Below are 20,259 nucleotides of genomic sequence, written 5' to 3' on the forward strand. Positions count from 1 at the left end.
TACCAAACCAGATCACACACCTTTATTATCCTCAAAATGTAACAAACGGGATAAGAAATCCCTCCCTCCCCCCGCCCCTCCCCGCAGTCCAGGGAAGCATTTAAAAAGCCCCGCAGTCAGGCCAGGAGTCCGCCGGTGGGGCCCGGGGCGCCGGGCGCCCCTCTATACGGCTGTAGTCCTCCCGAACAAGGGGATGGAGACCGGCAGACGCCAAGCTCCGTGCTCCAGTGGCTCGCGGCTGCTGAGCTCTGAGTCGGTCCAGCTGGGGAAGACCCGGCGGCCACGGTCGGCCTGCAGGCAGAGGGCTGGGCAGGGCGGCGCGGGCCGAGGGGCGCTGGGCAGGTGCAGCGCGGAGTTGTAGCCCCGGTCCAGGAAGAGCGGCTTGTAGCTGGGAGGCGGCTGCTCCTGTTTTTCCGCGCTGTCGCGGCGGCTCAGGAAAGGCGTGACGATCTTGCGGTAGAGGCCGCGCGTGTCCGTGAGCACCTCGCTGTAGGGCGGCGGCGGCTCGGCCATCAGCACCGCCTCTTCGTAACACGGTGGCTTGGACATGTCCGATTCCGCTGCGGAGTGGGAGGCGGTCGGAGGGGGTGAGGCCGCCGGTTCCCAGCCTCTCGCAGAGGCCCCAGCCAGGGGCCGCCCGCGCCCCAGCTCCAGCCCCAGCCCCAGCCCGAGCCCGCCGCTGCCCGTGTTCTCCCGGAGGCTGCGGGTGGAAACCCCGCGGGTAAGCAGCGAGCACTCCAACGCCCGCCCACTCCCGGTGGCCCGGATCGCCCCCTGGCGGAGGTCGGTACTCACCTTGGCGCGGGTAGCTCCAGGGCCGTGGCGGCACCGACAGGTGCGGAGGCGGCGGGTGCGGGAGCGCGTGGTGGTGCGGGTGTGGGTGTGGATGCGGATGCGGGTGCGCGTGCGGCTGCGCGGGCCCGTGGTGCAGCAGCGGGTGCACGTGCACGTGCGGATGCGAGTGCGCGTGCGCCGGCGCCTCCAGGCGACTGCGGTGCGGCGGTGGCTGCGGCGGCGCCAGGCCCGGGGGGCTCCCGGCCAGACTGCCCTCGAGTTCGAGGGGCTCCAGCTCTAGGGCGCGCAGGTTCTGCTCGCGCAGTCGCTCCTCCTGGCGCCGTTTGAGGCGGCGGCGCAGGAAGCTGCAGAAGCAGCAGAGCAGGACGATGAGACCCCAGATGAGCCAAAAGCCGGCGAAGCACGTGAGGAACGTGTAGGTGCCCTGGGACATCACCATGGCGGCGGCACGGGCGGCGGGTCCTCAGCCGCTTCACTGGACACTGGGCTCCTCTGCGTGGCCCCGGGCCCGCGCCACACTCTCAGGTGCCGCCAGCGTCACTCGGGGACCCGCGGCCGGGGGCTGCCCGTGGCAGGTCTCAAGTCGTGCGCGCGCCGGCGGGGGACAGCAGCGGCGCCCGCTCCTTCCCATGGCGCCGGCGGGCGCGCGGGCGTGCCTCACCCGGGGCCGCGCGGGACCTGTGGGGCAGACACGGGGCGCAGTGAAGGCGCGCCGCGGCCCCCAACGACTTCCCGGCCCCCGCCCGCGCCCTGCGCAGTCCGGGGAAAGCCTTCTCCGTGGGAACCCCGCTCTCCCCGGGGGGGCGGTGACGTCACCGAGGAGGGTGACGTCACGCCTCGAGGTTTCCCCGGTAGGGTTTCCCCGATCTGAGCCCCGGCCGCCGCCGCGGAGCCCGGACGACGAGGGGAGCCGAGGCGGGCCAGCAGGGGGCGCGCGAAGGCCGGACTCCAGCTCGGACGAGAGATTCGCCATCCACAGTCCCTGGGCCAAAGGTACCCCAGCTGCGAAAAGGTTTCAGGAGCCTGTGCGCACCAGGTCCCTGAAGAGGCGTCTCGACGCGGTTGCTGTGCGGCGGGGAAAGGGTGGTATATCTCCTGGAGCCCCACAGACAGCCACCCGGCGCCCTGTACAGACCCTGGTAGCCCCTGGCTGCCCAAAGCCCGGAACAACTGACCCTGTACCGCGCCCTCCGGGTCTCCGCCGCTCCCATTGTAGGGCTCAGGCGGGTGGCTCCGACTGGTAATGCGTGCCAGTACTGCGTGCCACCGGCCCTGCCTTTGCGCCTAGCGCCCTGCGCCGAGCGTGGGCCAGTCTCTCTCTTCCTTTCCTCCAGGCGCCCTGCCTGCTCCAGCTCCGCTTCCCCGCCTCCTACCCTTGCACAGCCCCACTTGGCTCTGCCTCTGTCTCCAGGCCGCCGTCTCCCTTTCCCTCTCGCGGAGGGGAGGAAAAGTAGATGAGGGTCGGAAGCTAGTCTGTCATACCCACCTGGTCCTGCACTCACGCCAGACGGGCATCTCTAGTTCCGCTTCCTCCCCTCCACAAATGCGGGTGAGAGGGGGAACCTTGCACCCTAAGAGGGAGGTAGGAGGGAGCCCTGACTCTGAGTGAAAGGTGGCAGGTGACTGCTCACCGCCCCCACAGAACAGAACTGAGCCTTTCCTGAATGCCTTATACACACAGGTTTGAACGAAAGCCTTCGGGTAACTGGAATGATTCCTATTTTACAGATGAGGAGTTGGGGAAAACTGGCTGTGTAGATGGCAGGTGGTGGAACCATAATTTGAACCCAGGCCTGGCCACAAAACCCTAGCCTGGGTGGGGTGGGGGGTAGTGCTGCCTGGGCTACTTTGTGGGCCTCTTCCAGGAGCCCCACAGACCCTCCTACCCTCAGCACGCCCAAGGCACACACACACTCTGCTTTGAGAGCCACAGGGAGCCTGAGCCCCAAGCTGGGGGGAAGCCAGGCCATGGGCCACCCCACACTTCTCCCCAGATGGCCCCTGACTCCATGGCTGCCTTCAGCCACGTGCCACTTGGTGCCCGTGCTGGTCCCCTTCTCCTGGGCCTGCGTTCCAGAACAGACAATGGCAGGAACCATAGCTCTGCCCGCCCCCTCGACAACCCTGCCATGAGGCTGCCATGGTGACGCAGCCCAGATAAAAACACGATGCTGCCAGTCACTGGGAGTTAATTACATCTGTTATTCTTTTCCTGAGCCATCAGGAATGCTCTGAGGAAACTGGCACTAACTAGAGGTCCCCCTGGCCTGCCAGGCAGGAACAGCTCTGGGTCAGAAAAGGTAACCCTGGGGCTGGAGGTGATGGGGTTTAGCTGAATTACAAATATCTTTCAAGGACCACACAGAATCCTCTCAACACCACCTTGTCCATGCTGGTTGTGCCCATTTGATAGACAGGGAGATAGGCTCAGAGAGGGAAATGACTTGCCCCAGGTCACACAGCTCAGAAGGGGAGGAGCTAGGATTTAGCCTGAGTCTGAATCCAAACTCTGTCAAAACACTCCCTATGTGATAAGCCAGATGTAAGTGGCAGCCATGGGGGCACTGGGCAGACAGGCCAGCTAGCAGCCAAAATGTGCATTCCCACCCCTTCCCACCAGGGCCCTGGCATGCCTGATCACCAGCCCGACGCTGCTGTGGAATAGCACCATGAGACAGAGCTACAGGATGAAGGGGAGATGTAATGGCAGCTCCAGGTTAGCAAGAGACAAAAGACAGGGTCTGGGCCCTGAGGGCACCCAGCTCAGCAGGTAGGGCATTAGGCCAGACAGGGCAGGCCATGCCCAGGACCTGCTGGGTGCCATCATAGCTGCATTTTATAGACTAGGCAACTTTGGGCCAAAGAGCAAGAGGAAGGCACTTGCTTAAGGTCACATCGCTAGCCCCATGGCCCCAGCCTGGCTCTGCCCCCAGGTAGAGTGGGTGGGGATTTGACGCTGAACACTATCCCCTTGGCAGTGTCACAGCAGGCCCACGGGACTGGAATGCTGTCTGACGCCTCCCTCCCAGGTGCTCAGTAGACTCTCACTAACCGACCATAGGTGCTCAATACATAAACATCAGAGGTTCATTCAGACCTTTCAAAATGCTCTACCTGACCAGGCCAGACTTTGCAAAGCCTCCTGAAAAAAGCATGCCCCCTTACTGCTCCTTTCCTATGTGAGCTCTTGCCCTTGTCTGGGAGCCTTTCAGACTCAGACCCTGCCTGCAGCCTGCTTCTCCAAGTCACTCCCTCCACTGTCCACACTGCTCCAGACTGGTAGTAGCACATACCTGCCTCCTCCTACCCACCCAACACATTCAGGTGCTAGGAACGATGCCCTGCAGACAGACTGCTCTGCCATTTTATCATTTTATTACTCATGTTCTGTTTGTTTCCTGTTTCTCTTTTCCTACTTTCTTGAAGGTTATTTGAACATGTTTTAGGGTTCCATCTTGATTTATCTGTAGTGTTTTTGAACCATATCGCTCTGCATGTTTTCTTGGGCCACACACTCACTGGGAGCACGGCAGGGGGATGAAAGCAAGACCCTTGGTGAGTTTCTTAACCTCCAAGTTGCTTCAGTTTCCTCATCGGTGAAGATGAAGCTAATCCATGCCAATGGTGTGGAGGTGCCAACAAACATTAGCTCTGATGGTGGCTTCTGAGCTGAGGATGCAGAGATGTGTGTGTCCCCAGGGTGCTCCCTGCCTGAGAGCTGGGCACCACCCTCTTCGAAGCAGGCTAGCATTCTTGTCATTTGGCAGATGGGAACACTTGGCTCAAGGAGATTAAATGACACCCAAGGGCACACAGAACCAGGGCCTGGCTGCATTGCTGTGGGCACCTCCCACACCGCCCTCTGCACAAAGAACCCTCCACTTCAGCCTTACACGCCAAAGCACCAAAGATCTGCTACTGGGTCCTTTATCTCAGCAAGAGCCTACCATTCCTTCCATCCGCCGCATCCTCTGCAGGGTGGCATCTGTCCACTTCCTTTGGTCCTCCTGCCACTGCCTTGGCCAGGCCAACATCGTCTCTCCCCTGGCCCCCATCACCATGCTTGCCACTGTGCTGTGCCCCTGCCCAGCCTAGTCACTCTTCATAACACCACGCTGCCTCAGGAGCCAATCTAGCATTTAACATTTAACATGGCTTAGATCCGGGCCTCTCAAACTTAAGCAAGCATCAGAACCACGTGGAGGCTGTTAAAACAGTGCTGGGCTCCATTCCCAGTGCTGGATTCAGTAGGTCTAGGATGGGGCCCGAGTTTGCATTTTTCACAAATTCCCAGCAGATGCTGGTACTGCAGAGCCGGGGAACACACTCTGAGAACCACTGACCTAGGTGCTGGCCTCCTGGATGAGCTCCTGCCAAGGCCTCTTGGGCTCACCTGAGCCACCTCACCCCTCAGGGATGGGAAGCCCAATGATATCAGGATGTTCCTGGGTGGCCAGGGTCCAGCACCATTGGTCTTACCAGCTGGCACCCAGTAAGCAGCTCAAGAACCACCTATGGAAGGAGAGGCTGGAGGGCTCGTTACATGTTTGGTCTTTTAGCTGTGGGACCGGGAGTACCTTAAGGGCTGGGTCTGTGTCCAATTCATTCCTGGGAAATGTCAGCCATTCACCAAAATGTCACAGAGAGAAAAGCCATCACCCAGCCCTCGCTTGGCAGGGTGGTTTATAAGCAAGTGGAGAACCCATGCGTCTACATGAATCAAAGGAAAAGGCTGTACGGAGCCACACACCAGGGTTCTGGGGGACAGGGATGGGAAATCCCGGGCAGCAGGGGCGCTGGGTCACACCTGGATTTGAGGCTAGAGCTGCTGGTCTTCAAGGGAAGGGACAGGAACGCAGAGCAGAGGGTGAGGGCTAGGGGGCAGGACAGACTGACAGCCTGTCCTGTGTGCCTTGCACATGCCAGGTCCACTACTGGTCTCTATGCTAGTTATCTAAGGAAAACCCAGGAGGTGGCTACCGTTCTCTCTACAGACAAGGATGTAGGCTCAAGGAGTGGGTCCAGCTCAGGTCTCCATAGCCAGGTGATGACAAAGTCCCTGGTCCCGGCAGGAAGGGCATTTCAGGGAGCCACTGGTAACACCCTTACACCCCTCCCACACCAACACAGAGGAACTGAGGCCAGAGAGGACTTGACAGGACTTGTCTCCACTCCCACAGTCAGCCAGGCTTGGAGCTGGCCAAAACGGCCCTCCACCTAGGCCAGGGTACTGAGTGGCACCCTTGCTTGCAGGTAGATGACCTAACCCTGACACCAAGCCAGGAACCCATGGCTTGGGAAACTACAAATAGGACCACAGAGACTGAGGCCCCGGTGGGCCTGTAGGTGGAGAGCCCTCACTCAGGCCAGAGTCTACTGCACTCAGCTCCAGCCCTCTTCAGGGCAGGGTTTTCAGAGACCAGGTTCCTCCACTGAAACCTCAGCCTGCGGCTCTCTGTGCCTTCATCCCCGCAGCTAGCATAGAAATAATGATCTGACCCTCCAGGGGAGGAGGCCACATGGGCATGATGGTGATACCCTGATGGGAGGCAGACTGGGTAACATGCAAGGTGCCGAGGGGTAGCCCTGAGCTCATATTTGGCTTCCGCCCCTCACTGAGCCATGTGATCCCATCCTGGCTACTCCCATACCTGAGCTGGAGTTTCTTCAGCAGTAGGACAAGGGTGCCGAGGGGAGAACAGAACTCCCTCTGATGTGGGATCACCCTGCAGCCTCAAGAGGCTCAAATACAGAAAGCAGCCCCTGCAGGTGGCCCAGCAAAAACTGCTGTCCCTTTCCCACAGGCCAGAGGTCTCAGACACAGGACCCTTAGGTTGGACACAGTTCACAGACATGTTTTAAAAACAATCCATGCTCACAATCCATTTTTAAAAACATTCTGATTAATTGCCAACATTTAAAAATCCAGGAGATTTTATATAAAGGTCTAGATTTCTGGTTCATCTTGAAAATTGGACAGTCAGGTCATACCAAGACCACATTTCACACAGTGACAAAGATTGGAGCTGAGCGGCTCCCTGGCCCGCCTCACTCATTCCATTTCCCCCCGATCCTTGGAAGCATTTGGGTTTCCAATGCCTGGAGCTAGACTGAGCACCCACAGGCAGCAACACTGCACGGGCCCATCTTTGCTAAATTTTCTCTCCCACAGCCAAGACTGCAAGCTGAGCAGGCCCCGGAGCCCACGAGCCTAGGGTCAGGGCTTGGAGTTTTCCCAGGGGACTGAAGCAGCCCTTTGCTTCTTGGTCTCACCCAGAGGGAGAAAATGGAGGCAGGGAGGAAGTGAAGAAGGGAGGGAGAAAGCTAGCCCCATCCTATAATGCATCTGGGGGAGCAAGAATTTGGCTGATTTTGCTGGAAGAAGGAAAAATGTACCAAGACCTGAAAGATGGGGAATGTCCTCACTGGAGGAAAGTGAAGGAAGGTTAAGAATGCTCCTCTAGAAGGCTCTACTGTTCTCTTCTGCCAGGGTTACAAGAGAAGTTAGATGGCAGGCAGAGAGGAGCTCTGCCCACAGAGAAGCCTGCACTGTGGACTCAGCTCTGCCACTTACTGCTAGTATGACCTTGGGCAAGTCACTCACCTCCCTGAGCCTCCCTTTAGAGTCTTCATCTCTAAAATGGGGATAATAAACTTACCTTGAGCAACTGTTGTAAAAAAATTAGGAAATAATGGATGCAGAGCACTCAACACAGCTCTCACAGAGCAGGAAGGGAATGAAAGCTACCTGTGAGTCATTCCCCAGGCGCCCCTGCCTGCAGGAGACTCAGGCCTGACCTCCAGGGCACCACCCATCTAAGGGCATCTTATACCAAGGCCTCAAATGCCCCAGATGTCAGTCACCTCTAGGAGGCCTCCCCGGATGGGAAACGCAAGGGCTGTTGTGGTCACTGGGATCCTGGATCTGAAGCCCGTGGTCGGGGCTGGCATCTGCTGAGTCAGGCCTGGGAGAGCTGGCAGGAGGGCCATTTCTCTCTCCAGCATGATGCCCGCTGAGGGGAGGTTGGGAGGGGAGCCAGAGGTCATTTCCTCTGAGTCAGAGGCCACTCTCCTCCCAGAGGAGCTCCCCTGGAGGACCAGGCACCTCCATGTGGCGCGGGCCTCCCTGCCGGCCAACCTGCATGCCACTCAGTACAGTTGGGGCATTGTGCTCAGACAAGAAAGGGGCACTTGTGATCCAGACAATGGGCTGGAACCTTCAGCTTCCCTGGGTCAGCAATGTCCTTTCCTCTGCTCTTGCCCACTCTGCTTCCACCCCTCCCTGGAGAATGGTGGCTAGGAACACGGAGCAGAGACTCACCGCGGGCCCATGCCCGGTTTGACACGTGCCCCGGCCGTGAGGAGGAGGAGGGATGCAAGCTTCGCTCCTCTACCCTGGTAAGAAACGTCGCCCCTGGGGAACCCAGCTCGGCTCAGGCCATGTCCAGGGCCCGCGCGATTAGGCCCTGGGGGGTGGTGGCGGCGGTGGATGGTTGGGGGGTCTATGGGCAAAGACCCCAGCCCCAGCCTCCATGCCTCCTCCTCCCGTGACAAGCCCAGGGGCTGGGCCGCCCCCACGTTTGCAGCCACCCCAGGAGCCCTGCTGCGACGACTGCAGCCACGTGGGAGCCAGCTCGTGCCCACAGCCGTTCGCCCCCACCCCCACCCTCGATGGGCTGTGGAGGCAGGCACACCCAGCCGGGCCAGAGGGACGACATGTCCCCGCTGCGCACCCCTCTCCCCCTGCGCCCCCGAGCTGTGGGCCCGCGTGGGGGGAGGGTGAGGGTGGGGGAGGGGGCGTCGCCACCCCGCAGTCGTGTTGCCGGGGAGCGCAACCCCGTTGCTGTGGCAACCGTTTCCAAGCGAACTGGTGGCGGCTCGCGCCCCGTTCCGGCTCCCTCGCTCACTGGCGCTCTCCCTCCCTCTTGTGTGGACTGGGGGAGGGGCGGCCCGGGCAGGGGTCCGGGGCGGCGACGTGGGGCCAGGGCGCAGAGCCGCCCGCGGGGAAGGGCTCAGTCCTGGGACCATCTTCCGCCCGCGCTCCGTGCCCGCCCGGCCCGCAGCCGCCGCGGTACTCACGGGCCCAGGCATCCTCCTCGAGCTCGTTCTCCTGGCTCGGGGCGAGCAGCGCGGGCCCAGCGGACAGAGCCCCGGGCCTGCGGGGGGAAGCGGCGGCGGCGGCGGCGGCGGCGGCCCGGGGGAGCAGACAGTGGCAGCGAAAGCGGCTCCGAGCGCAGGGCTGGAGTCGCGGGGCGCGCGCACGGGCGCGTACACGGCGGGTGCTGAGCCCGGCGTGCGCGCGCGCGCCAGCCGGCAGAGGGCCCCCCACCCCCAGCCACACGCCGCGAGGAGGCTGCCCCCGGAGGGAAGGAGGGGGAGGACGGACACCCACCTGCGGCGCCGAGACCTGGCTCTCCAGCCCGCCGGGCTCACACCCGCCAGGGCACCCTCACAGGGGAGGCACGCGCCGGCCGACGCGGTCCACACGCCAGGCTGGAGCCCAGGCCACACCGGTCGTGTACGCTGGATGCACAGCCAGGAAGCTGAGGTCGAGAACCCCGACGCGTACACAGCTCAGCTCGGAGAGCACACATATGTCCAGGTCCCTGTCACATCCTGACAGGCGCTGCGCACACGCAGTGGGCAGGGGCCCTGAGCAGGAAGGCACCCTAATGTGGCTCCTTACCAACTCATGACCCCTCCTGCTAGGTGCCCAGCAGGTGTGCACCACCACATGCCTACTAGCAAGCAGCACGGGGAGGAGGACCTAGTGCCGAATCCATAGCCCTGACCTCCGTGGACATGCCTCCCCCCACCCCACCAGGGAGCAGATGACCCCTAGAGAGTGCCCCACTGCCTACCCCGAGGTCCAAGCTTGCAGAGGCCACTCTGAAGTTGGCTGTCCATCGGCCTCTTAACTGGGCTGTCTCTCGTCCAACTTCTCTACTGCACTTAGGGTGATTTTCCCAAAACTCCTTCACCACCATATTAGCTGGAATATTTGGGGTCGCAAGTGACAGAACCCCCAAACAAATAGGTTTGAGCTCTACCCCGTCTCTACCAAAAAATACAAGAAAAAAAAAAAAAAAAAAAAAGGGCTTGGTGGCGCACGCCTGTGGAGAATCGCTTGAACCCAGGAGGCAGAAGTTGCAGTGAGTGAGATCACGCCACTGCACTCCAGCCTAAGGGTTAGGGTTAGGGTTAGGGTTAGTGAGACCCTGTCTAAAAAAAAAGAAAAAAAAAAAAAGGCCCACGGTAGATTCTAGCTTTGGTCACAGTTGCTTCCAAGTGTTCCCGCAGTGGTGTCAGGCACGTATGTGCTTCTATGTTTGCATCACTCTCAGGCAAGATCTCCCCAAAGGGTAGCAAGGACAACCCCAACAGCCCTAGGCTCATATCCTGCCATCTATCCCTGGAAGAAAGGGAACCCCAATTCCTCCCCCATCATTTGAACAAAATACAAGCAACTCCACGAATGATTGTTTTTGGACTCATTTGGGCTGAGTCTCTACCAGTGAACCAGTCTAAGTGCCTATGTGTTAAGGGAGAGGATACGAATTCCTTATGCAAAGGGAGTGGCCTCCCAGTACCCATTCCCTTTTCTTTGGACACAGGCACCCTGATTTCAACGGGGGAATCACTGCCCCATGGGTGCCATCCTGGTGAGCCTGTGAACCCAAGTGCCCTCCTCCCTCAGTGCACAGCAGGCAGGTATCCAGCCTGGCCACTCAGACTCCTTGAGTTTGCAACTGGGCTCAAAGAGGCAAAACCAAATGGCTCTAGCATCTTAGTTCTGGTGGGTGTGCCCTGATGAGAATGGGGTCCACAACTAAGACCCCGAAGCTCCTCCATATCCTTTGGACACCTTCTAAGTTAGTGGGAGGACCATTCTGTCACTTGTAACATTCCCACCTGGCTCTCTCACTCTAGGTAGCGTGTGTAGTATGTGTATGGAGGGAGTGCAAGCCCAGCCCCATCTAAACCACATGGACACAGACTAGAGGTGCTTTTGTAGATGATGGAGCAAACAACCCAACACAACCAGCCAAAACCCTTCAGGGAATCCCCCACCTTCCAGATGAGGCCCCATCTATCTGGGCCTTAACCCTATGATAATTAATCCAGATATTTTTTTTTTTTTTTTGACACGGAGTCTCACTCTATTGACCAGGCTGGAGTGCAGTGGCGCAATAGCAGCTCACTGCAAGCTCCGCCTCCCGGGTTCAAGCCATTCTCCTGTCTCATCCTCGCGAGTAGCTGAGACTACGGCACCCACCACCACGCCTGGCTAATTTTTTGTATTTTTTAGTAGAGACGGGGTTTCACCGTGTTAGCCAGGATGGTCTTGATCTCCTGACCTTGTCATCTGCCCACCTCAGCCTCCCAAAGTGCTGGGATCATAGGCGTGAGCCACCGCACCCGGCCCTTAATCCAGCTTTCAAAGCTGGCTGTCTCTCACTGACCTCAGCTCCAGTCATTCCTTGCTTCCACCCCTGGCCTCCCATGCTCAGCCACCCTAAACCACTGAAGCCCTAGACCATCCATCTGGCTCCTGTACTTGGGTGCATCTGATCCTGTGTCCTGGAAGGCACCGACTCTAACACCTTCCGGGTCAAGGGGCCTCCTTGTTTGGTGCTGCCCCACCCCCAACCCTGTCAGCGCTAGAGTCCTCTCTTCCACAGGGCGGATCACACTGGGTCCCGCTGTTCCCTCGTCTGCCTCCCCACCAGACCAAGCTCCAAGCTGCCAGGGGCCTCGTCTCCATCTGGGTCCCAGTTCCCACCATAGAGCTGGGCATGGAGGATAGCTCAGGGAAGCTTCTTGGGAAACGAATTCTGGGAATTCTCTCTGCCAAGGACCTGCCATGCTAAAAGCCTTAAGGTGAGTTTAACCCTAGCCAGGAAGTTCCCTGGATGCCTCCCTAGCCCAAGGGGGAGACTGGCCAGGGCGTCCTGATCCAGGTGCAGGCAGAGTGCCTCAGGGTCCTGCATGTCCACCTGGCACCCGCTCACTCTTACATACCTGCCCAGGGCTGGGCTTTGGTCTAACATGCTAACACCTACCTAAAAATCCCCCACTCCCACCTCAAAACAGCCTGGGGCAGAGGGGCAAACCCACTCCAGGCTCCTTTCTCAGGACACATGAGTAGGATCCGGCGTTCCTGTCATTACCTGGCTTCCTCCCAACCCTGCAATGGCCACTTAACCCGTTGGAAGACCTTGAGCAGATCCCCCCTCCCCTTATTTCCCTTAGGTTGATGGGAAGCAGCAGGCACTCCACACGTCGCAAGTGGGGCCACAAAACGCCCCTTCTGCCAGGCTGCTGGCTTGGTACCTTCTGGCTGTGCTTAAGCCAGGTGGTTAGTTTGGTACTCAGCACCACTCCACAGCAGGTGAGAGTCCTGCGGTGGCTCTGGGAACTCCAGGGGCTAGCTGGCTGCTTGGGTGGATTCCCACAGCTGCCCGGCAAGGTGATGGGTCTCACACCTATCTTTCCAAACAAGGGAAGGGCCTGTGCAGAGCCAACTTGAAAAGTGGCCAGGCTGGGGCTTGAACCTGGAACTGTCAGCTACGAAGCTCGCGTGGCTCCTGCAGCACTGGGTGCCCAGTCCAGAGGCCAGGAACAAGCTCCATGGGGGTTACGGGGCATTCCTAGGGAGCTGGGGACGCTGGGAGTCTATAGAGCAGCATTGGCGTTGCAAGATCTGAGACAGACTGGTAGGCAATAAGCTATCGGCCCCAGAGCCCATGTAGGAAGCTGCCCTTGAGTGCCTCCCAGTCCCCCTTCCTCCCAGGTGAATGTCTACTTCGAGGCCGGCTCAACCACCATCTTCAGAGAGCCCTCCCACGCCAGCCACAGCCTATCTGCCAGCATCACCCACTATCTAGGTTTTTGCCCATCATGTGTCAAAGGCAAAACAGAGGGGTGGGTATGACGCACGTGCATCAGCCCAGGGGCTGGTACATGGCTGGCGTCCAGGTAAGGCAGGCCTGGGGCAGACGTTCTTCACACAGCTCCCACCCTACTCTAAGTCCACATTAGGCAGCCAGGCTACCTTAGGCTTGGAGGGGAGGACACCAAAGGGGCAGGCCTTACCAGCAGTCAGAAACAGACCTACACCCCAGTGGGTACCCAAGGCTTCTTTCCTTAGGCCCATCCCCTTTAGGAAGTTGGGAAACACACTGGGTGAGTCCAAAGGCTACCAAAGCCTGGCTGTCTGGAGAGGCTAGCTCAGAGTCAGCCCTGGGGGCTCCTGGGCCTCGGAAGGGCACACCCTGCCTCCCTCCAGGCCCACCTCCAATCCCTTCCCGCTTCCAGCTGGGCCAGGGGAGCAGGAAGACCCCTGGAGCACCGGCAGCAAGAAAGGCAGGCAGGGGCGGCTAGCCAGGTTTGTGCTTGCACTGTATTCACACAGAGACACGTGGCAGCTTACACTGGACAAAATGAGTAATAAAAATTGGCTTTAAATATGGAAAAAACAAGGCCCTGTAATCCCATGCTACCCTAACACTGAGACCAGGATGGCCATCACAGTCTGGGAAGGGCCAGGACTGGGACCTGGGGCACAGGCACAGCCTTGCCCTATCCCCTTCACCCACACAGGTACACACGCGCGCGCACACACCCCACAGGTGCACACAGGAAGGGGCGGATTATTGCTGGGCACGTGTCTATTGTTATGAGGGGAGTCTGGAATGTTTGAGGGTTGACCAGGGATGCCCCACCCCCTCCTAGGGGCTGGGCTCGGGCATTTCTGAAAGAGGTGTCTCCAGGACAGGGCCCAGCATCAGGGACCAGGCCCTGGGAGCCGGAAGGCAGAGGCAAACCTATCTGGGCCGGCCGGGGCAGTGGGCTGACAGGTCTCACAGCCGGCCCAATCTCTGGACACTTTGGCACAGGCCTAGGGGATACAGAGGCCCCAGATCCATCTCTGACAAGCACTGAGAAGGGACAGCTTTGGGCCCCAGAGAGTAGCAGCCTGAGCCCAGGGCAGCGGGGGCAGGCACGAGTCTTACTCAGAGGCCGGAGGTGGCCAGCACAGTGCTGAAGGCTCAGGGGTGTGAGCACCCTCAGCCGTCCAAGCTGGGCCGGAGGAGCCTTGAGTTTGGCAGTGGCTCCTCTGCCAGCTCCCACTCTCCCAGCCAGGGCTGGCTGCCCCCAGGAGCCAAGGCAGGCGCCAGGTCTGCGGCGGGAATTAAGAATGCTCTGGTCGCTATATACATTCGTACAAATACATAAATACAGAAAGCCCCGAGCTCCACAGAGAAGAGCTGAAGGGACGCACCTTTGTCCCAGGGACGGCCCAGGCCCTGCCAAACTCAGCCAGGCCAGGGGCTGAGGGGCGGAGGACACTGGGGACAGCTCCATCTGTGTTCCCCAGGCCACGACTTTAGTGGACAATGGGGAAGACCACTGTGCAAAACTGTAAACGGCGCTCGGAGTAGCTGCTACCGCCAACTGCCGGTGGGGGCCTCGGACTGGGGGCTAGAGGCGGGTGGGGAGCTCTTCCTCGCTGTCGCTGCAGTTTCCACAGCAATCCTGGAGGGACGGGGAAGACACGGAGGGAGGGAGAGAGGCAGAGCAGGTGCTATTAACCACCAGGGACGTCACATGGGGCCGACCCTGCCAGGGTAGGCCAGGAGCTGCCTGGGGGGCACACTCTGGGGAGGGGCCTCTCCACGAGGAACCTGGAGCAGCAGCTCAGGCCACACGTGGGTGGGCGTCATTGCAGAGGCTGCTAGCAACAGACTGAAGTAAGGGGGCTGGGTAGATCCCAGCCCTCTCCCCTGGGCTGGCAGAGACAGGGCACGGGGAGACAAGCTAAGCAAAGCTGGCAGCTCGAAGGGGCCAGGGTGCAGGGAATCGAAGCAGTGGGCAGGGGGAGTGGGGTGGGCACCAGACTTCTTTCTCCCACATCTTGCCTCTGCCATGGAAGGGCTGCCCGTGGCTCCCCGAGGCCAGGCAGCAAGGCCAACCCACGGGGAGCCCACACTGCTCACCTCTGGAAAGAGAAAAGAGGCCATGAGCCCAGCCAGGGGTGGGGGACAGGCGGGAATGAGGCCAGAGACCCTGGGCACCGCAACAGGGCTGGAGGATGCCCACTCCCAGTGCATGCGGGCACCGGCTCTGCCTCCCACCCGCCGTCCCCTGGAGCCAGGCTGGGGGCCCAGGTAGGCCGATGCTGGGGCTTACTTGGCGACTGAAGAGTCTCTGCAGCAGTCCCTTTTTAGGGGGTGCAGGTGGCTGGCCCCTCCAGTCCAGGTCTGGGGGAACTGAGCCGTCCAGCCCAAAGACATTCAGCTCCTGGAAGCACTCGGTCTCCACCATCTGCTGAGGAGCAGGCGGCTGTGACATCTGTCCCCAGGGCAGCCTCCTGGAGCCCACCCCACCAGCAGGCCAGGCCCCCACCTCGTTCTGCCAGGGGATGGGCACGCTGCCGGTGGCAAACTTCTGGTAGAAGTCCTGGTCGGTAGGCTCCAGCTCCACGCCCTTGACTGTAGAGAACTGTTCAATGTCCAGAACATCCTTGCAGTAAATGGCCTGGGGCTGGTGGGAGAGAGGCAGTGGTCAGATAGGAAATGCACACAGACACGCACACGTGAAGGCAGCTCAGCCCTGATTCTGACTCAGGTCTTGGCCTGGTGCTGCCCTGACACCAGCAGCTCTCTGATTTGGAGTCAGAAACCAGGTGCCCCCACACACTTCCTAAGTGGGGCAGGCCCTTCTCTCCGAAGCCTGGTTTTCCCCTCTGTGAACTGGGTACATTATTCCTCACTGCTCAATGGTTGTGAGGCTGTGTAAAGGCCAATGCCAGGCACCTCCTCCGCCTGCCACATCTTGTCTCTGCCATGGAAGGCCTGCCCGTGGCTCCCCGAGGCCAGGCAGCAAGGCCAGCCCACGGGGAGCCCACACTGCTTCGTGGGTATGCAGTTGGGGTGGGGAGTACAGGCTGAATCTCAGCTAGCCGCTCGGCTGGGCACCGCCACGCAGAGCCTGGAGCTGGTGACTCCTTGGATCCCTGCCCTGCGATGACCTGGGATTTGCTCCGTCTTCTCTCCCAGCCAATCAGAGGACTGGCAGTCTCCCACCGCTCCACCTCCCGAGACCCACGCTGGGAGCCCATCTCAGCTCCAGGAGGCCACCTTCTTTAAAATCTTAACATGGTTTTCTAAATCCTTCAAATAAGATGTCAATTAAAATATCATCGTCATGTAAAATGGTGCAGCGGCTTTGGAAAACAGTCTGGCAGTTCCCCAAAAAGTTAAACATCATTACCGTATGACCTGGTAATTCTACTCCTAGGTATAGACCAAGAGAAATGGCAGCATCTGTCCACACAAAAACTTGTACATGAATGTTCACAGCAGCAATAACAGCCAAAAAGTGGGAACAATCCTAATGTCTACCAACTGACGAACAGGTAAGTAAAATGTGGTCCATCCATGCAATGGAATATTATTCAGCCTTAAAAAGGAATGAAGCACTGATCTATGCTACAACATGGATGAACCTTGAAGATATTACGCTAAGTGAAAAAAGCCAGGCACAGAGGATCACATACTGTGTGATTCCATAGCTATGACATGTCCAGAACAGGCAAACAGAGAGAGACAGAGAATAGGCTGGTGGTTGCCAGGAGCAGCTGGAGGGAAGAATGGAGAATGACTGCTAAGGGTATGGGTTTTTTTTTTTTTTTTTTGCAAAGTGGGGCAGGTAATGAAAACACTCAAAAATTTATTGTGGTGATGACTGCATAACTAAAAAGTCAATGAATTGCACTTTTTTTTTAAGATGGAGTTTTGCTCTTGTTGCCCAGCCTGGAATGCAATGACATGATCTCAGCTCACCGCCACCTCTACCTCCTTGGTTCAAGCGATTCTCCTGCCTCAGCCTCCCAAGTAGGTGAGATTACCGGCATGCGCCACCACACCTGGCTAATTTTTGTATTTTTAATAGAGACACGGGTTTCACCTTGTTGGCCAGCTGGTCTCGAACTCCTGACCTCAAGTGATCCGTCCACCTTGGCCTCCCAAAGTGCTGGGATTACAGGCATGAGCCACCACGCCCAGCCGAATTATACATTGTAAATGGGTGAATTGCATGGTATATAAATTATATAAACTCAAAAAAGCTGTTAAAAAAATCATCATCAAGCTTGCTTTTCATCTACTGCTTCTACAAAGTTAAACTCCAGGGCACTAATTTTATCTCCAACTTTGAATGGAAGACCCAGAGGCAGTGTGGTTATTTCAAGGTTAAATGAAATGATGAACACAGGAAACAGAACAGACTGAGTGACGAGTGGCAGTGCCAGCCTCAGGGGCGAGCTGGCGAAAGTCAGGTTGTCCTAGTTCAAGTGCCTCTGACAGGGCCCACCTTGGCTTTGGAAAACAGTCTGGCAGTTCCCCAAAAGGTTAAACATAGTTACCATATGACCTGGTAATTCTATTTCTAGGTATAGACCAAGAGGAATGGAGGCCAAGGCGAACGGCTTACCTGAGGTCAGGAGTTCGAGACCAGCCTGGCCAGCAGTTCCAGTGAGGCCCATGTGAGGCAGTCACTCAGGGCAGTAGCCCCCTCGCTGGCGCCCCCACTTCCACTCACACCCACTATGGCCCACTCCCCATACCTCACATTCCTGCCCAGGGTGCCCCACTGGTCCCGTCTTGCTGAGAACCTGCCCGCACTCCTCTGCCTGCACGGGCTCACTCAGCCACACAGGTGTCCTCGCAGCCGCTGCGCCTCACGGGGCTGGCCCCTGCCTCAGGACTGCAATGCCTGGCTGTTTCTTCTGCCTGGAATGCTCACACCCCAAATCTTGGCGTGGCTCTCCGCTTCACATATTTTACATTTCTGCACCACCATCACCTCCCCAGAGACCACCGTGTCTAAAAGTACTCCCCCCACCATCATTCTCTGCCATCTTGGTAGCTTGCTTTAGTTTTCTCTTTTTTTTTTTCTATTTATTTATTTATTTTTTTGAGACAGAGTCTCGCTCTGTCACCCAGGCTGGAGTGCGGTGGCTCGATCTCCACTCACTGCAAAGCTCCGCCTCCCGGGTTCTCGCCATTCTCCTGCCTCAGCCTCCCGTATAGCTGGGACTACAGGCGCCCGCCACTCCGCCCGGCTAATTTTTGTATTTTTAGTAGAGACGGGGTTTCACCATATTGGCCAGGATGGTCTCGATCTCTTGACCTCGTGATCCGCCTGTCTCGGCCTCCCAAAGTGCTGGGATTACAGGCGTGAGCCACTGCGCCCAGCCTTTTTCTTTTTTTTTTTTTTTGAGACTAAGTTTTGCTCTTGTTGCCCAGGCTGGAGTACAGTGGTGCGATCTCAGCTCACCGCAACCTCCTCCTCTCGGGTTCAAGCGATTCTCCTGCCTCAGTATGCCAAGTAGCTGGGATTACAGGCATGCGCCACCACACCCAGCTAATTTTGTATTTTTAGTAGAGACGGGGTTTCTCCATGTTGGTCAGGCCAATCTTCGAACTCCCAACCTCAGGTGATCAGCCTGCCTCAGCCTCCCAAAGTGCTGGGATTACAGGCGTGAGCCACCACGCCCGGCTGCTTGCTTTAGTTTTCTTTATCACACTTAACATTACCTGGAATTCCTTCTGGCTTACTGGTTTATTTGGGTGTGTCTCCCACTAGAATATAAGGGCAGGACTGGCTCCAGTGGCCCTCATTATCTCCAGGGTCTGGCATAAATGGGCACTCAGCTATTTGCTGAATCAATAAACGTGTGTCAGCTATCAGCCTGGCCTGCCCTGCCCATCCTTTGGGCCTCTCCAGTGTTACTGGTGAACCGTTAATTACAGGACCCAGTCCTCACAGACAAGGAAGGGGAAAGCACATGACCTCATCTTAGCCAGTCAGAACCGTCCCTGTGACTGTCACACAGAGAAGCCTAATTCATGGGGAGGGAAAGAGTCAACAGGTTGAAGGCAAGGCAAGAGCTGGAGAATCCTGGCACACAGCAGAAAACCCTGAAGCTGGCCCTACTTTGGGACTTTCTGGCCAAATGAACCAATACACTCCATGTTGAGCTTAAGTGAGTTTAGGCTGGTTTTCTTTTCTTTTTTTGAGACGCAGTCTCGCTCTGTCGCCCAGGCTGGAGTGCAGTGGCCGGATCTCAGCTCACTGCAAGCTCCACCTCCCAGGTTTACGCCATTCTCCTGCCTCAGCCTCCCGAGTAGCTGGGACTACAGGCGCCTGCCACCTCGGCCGGCTAGTTTTTCGTATTTTTTTTTTTTAGTAGAGACGGGGTTTCACCGTGTTAGCCAGGATGGTCTCGATCTCCTGACCTCGTGATCCGCCCGTCTCGGCCTCCCAAAGTGCTGGGATTACAGGCTTGAGCCACCGCGTCTGGCCTAGGCTGGTTTTCTGCCACCTGGCCTCTGACAGCTAGAGGACACTCTTGCCTGCTGAGTGCCTGGCCCACTGAGATGCTCAGTTAACAGGTGAGACTCTATAAGGGGAAGTGACCACCCACAGAAGGACGGCCAGCCCAACAGCCCCTCCCACTGCTGGCGACTGCACTGTGGTTTTCCTCTGGGGAACTGAGCTCCCCCATTGGTGCAAGGTCACGTGGGCGTATGATCTGGGTGTGGCTAGTGAGGGACTATGAGCAATGACAGGCAATGGACATCAGTCTTGGTACTTCTTTTCCCCCATGAGGATTTCTTTTGAAATTATTGGGCAAGGCCAGGCACAGTGGCTCACGCCTGTAATTCCAGTGCTTTGGGATGCCGAGGTGGGCAGATCACCTGAGGTCAGGATTTCAAGATTTCAAGACCAGCCTGGCCATTATGGTGAAACCTCGTCTCTACTAAAAATACAACAATTAGCTGGGCATGGTGGTGGGTGCCTGTAATCCCAGCTACTCAGGAGGCTGAGGCAGGAGAATCGCTTGAACCTGGGAGGCAGAGGTTGTAGTGAGCCAAGATCTCGCCACTGCACTCCAGCCTGGGGGACAGAGCAAGACCCTGTCTTGAAAAAGAAAAGAAAAGAAAAGAAAAAAAAGAAAAAAGGAAAGAAAAGAAGAAAGAAAGGAAAAAAGAATGAAGGAGGAAAGGAGGGGAGGGGAGGGGAGGAGAGGGGAGGGGAGGGGAGGGGAGGGGAGGAAAGATGCTCTCTGTCCACTGTGGCGGCTGAGCTGCTGGGGCCCACTGCTGCCACACCCTGGGGAGAGCCACCTCAGTATGAAGACTACACATTCAACAGTACAGGGAGGGGAGGGAGAGAGTTCCTAGGACATTGTCAGAGGCCCCAAGCCCCATCCAGGGATGCCAAAAGCTGGAACTATCCTGGGGCTTTTCCTTTTTGTGAATTATCTTTATTTTTGTGGCTAAGCCACTAGATTGTTTTTTCTGCCGCTTGCAATGGAAGCATCCTGGCTGATACTACAAGAGCCCCTGAGCCCCAGCCCTGGCTGGGCCCCGCCCTCCGCAGGAGTGGGCTGCA

At 58.0% G+C, this 20,259-nt stretch overlaps 2 protein-coding genes and 1 long non-coding RNA gene across 5 annotated transcripts in view; 1 reads left to right on the top strand and 2 right to left on the bottom strand.

Moving 5' to 3' along the window:
* Positions 1 to 11,484, bottom strand: PRR7 (proline rich 7, synaptic). The gene is made up of 3 exons (XM_008015436.3): positions 8,875 to 11,484; positions 796 to 1,473; positions 1 to 560 (listed from the first exon to the last, which is right to left on the bottom strand). The coding sequence occupies exons 2-3, from the start codon at positions 1,232 to 1,234 to the stop codon at positions 163 to 165; spliced, it is 837 nt and encodes a 278-aa protein (XP_008013627.1). The 5' UTR covers positions 1,235 to 1,473; positions 8,875 to 11,484; the 3' UTR covers positions 1 to 162.
* On the top strand, positions 7,675 to 13,824 carry LOC140709946 (uncharacterized). The gene is made up of 2 exons (XR_012090763.1): positions 7,675 to 8,193; positions 11,478 to 13,824. It is a non-coding gene; the product is annotated as an uncharacterized lncRNA (long non-coding RNA).
* Positions 13,181 to 20,259, bottom strand: part of GRK6 (G protein-coupled receptor kinase 6) — a 17,176-nt gene continuing 10,097 nt past the window's right edge. Inside the window, exons 14-16 of one of the 3 annotated variants that reach the window (XM_008015430.3) lie at positions 15,205 to 15,342; positions 14,989 to 15,123; positions 13,181 to 14,334 (exon numbers count right to left, since the gene is read on the bottom strand). In XM_008015430.3, the coding sequence (XP_008013621.1) occupies positions 14,281 to 14,334; positions 14,989 to 15,123; positions 15,205 to 15,342 (327 nt within the window). In that variant the 3' untranslated portion in view covers positions 13,181 to 14,280. The other 2 variants (XM_008015433.3, XM_008015431.3) reach the window with 2 other exon arrangements.

Source organism: Chlorocebus sabaeus, chromosome 23, assembly GCF_047675955.1.
Source record: "Chlorocebus sabaeus isolate Y175 chromosome 23, mChlSab1.0.hap1, whole genome shotgun sequence".
NCBI lineage: Eukaryota > Metazoa > Chordata > Mammalia > Primates > Cercopithecidae > Chlorocebus > Chlorocebus sabaeus.

What these genes read in the sequence shown, in the direction of transcription:
- PRR7 (XM_008015436.3), bottom strand. Translation starts at nt 1,234, where the DNA reads ATGGTGATGTCCCAGGGCACCTACACGTTCCTCACGTGCTTCGCCGGC. An exon ending in CTGGAGCTACCCGCGCCAAG is followed by an intron (nt 561 to 795) that starts GTGAGTACCGAC and finishes CCCACTCCGCAG; the next exon opens with CGGAATCGGACATGTCCAAG.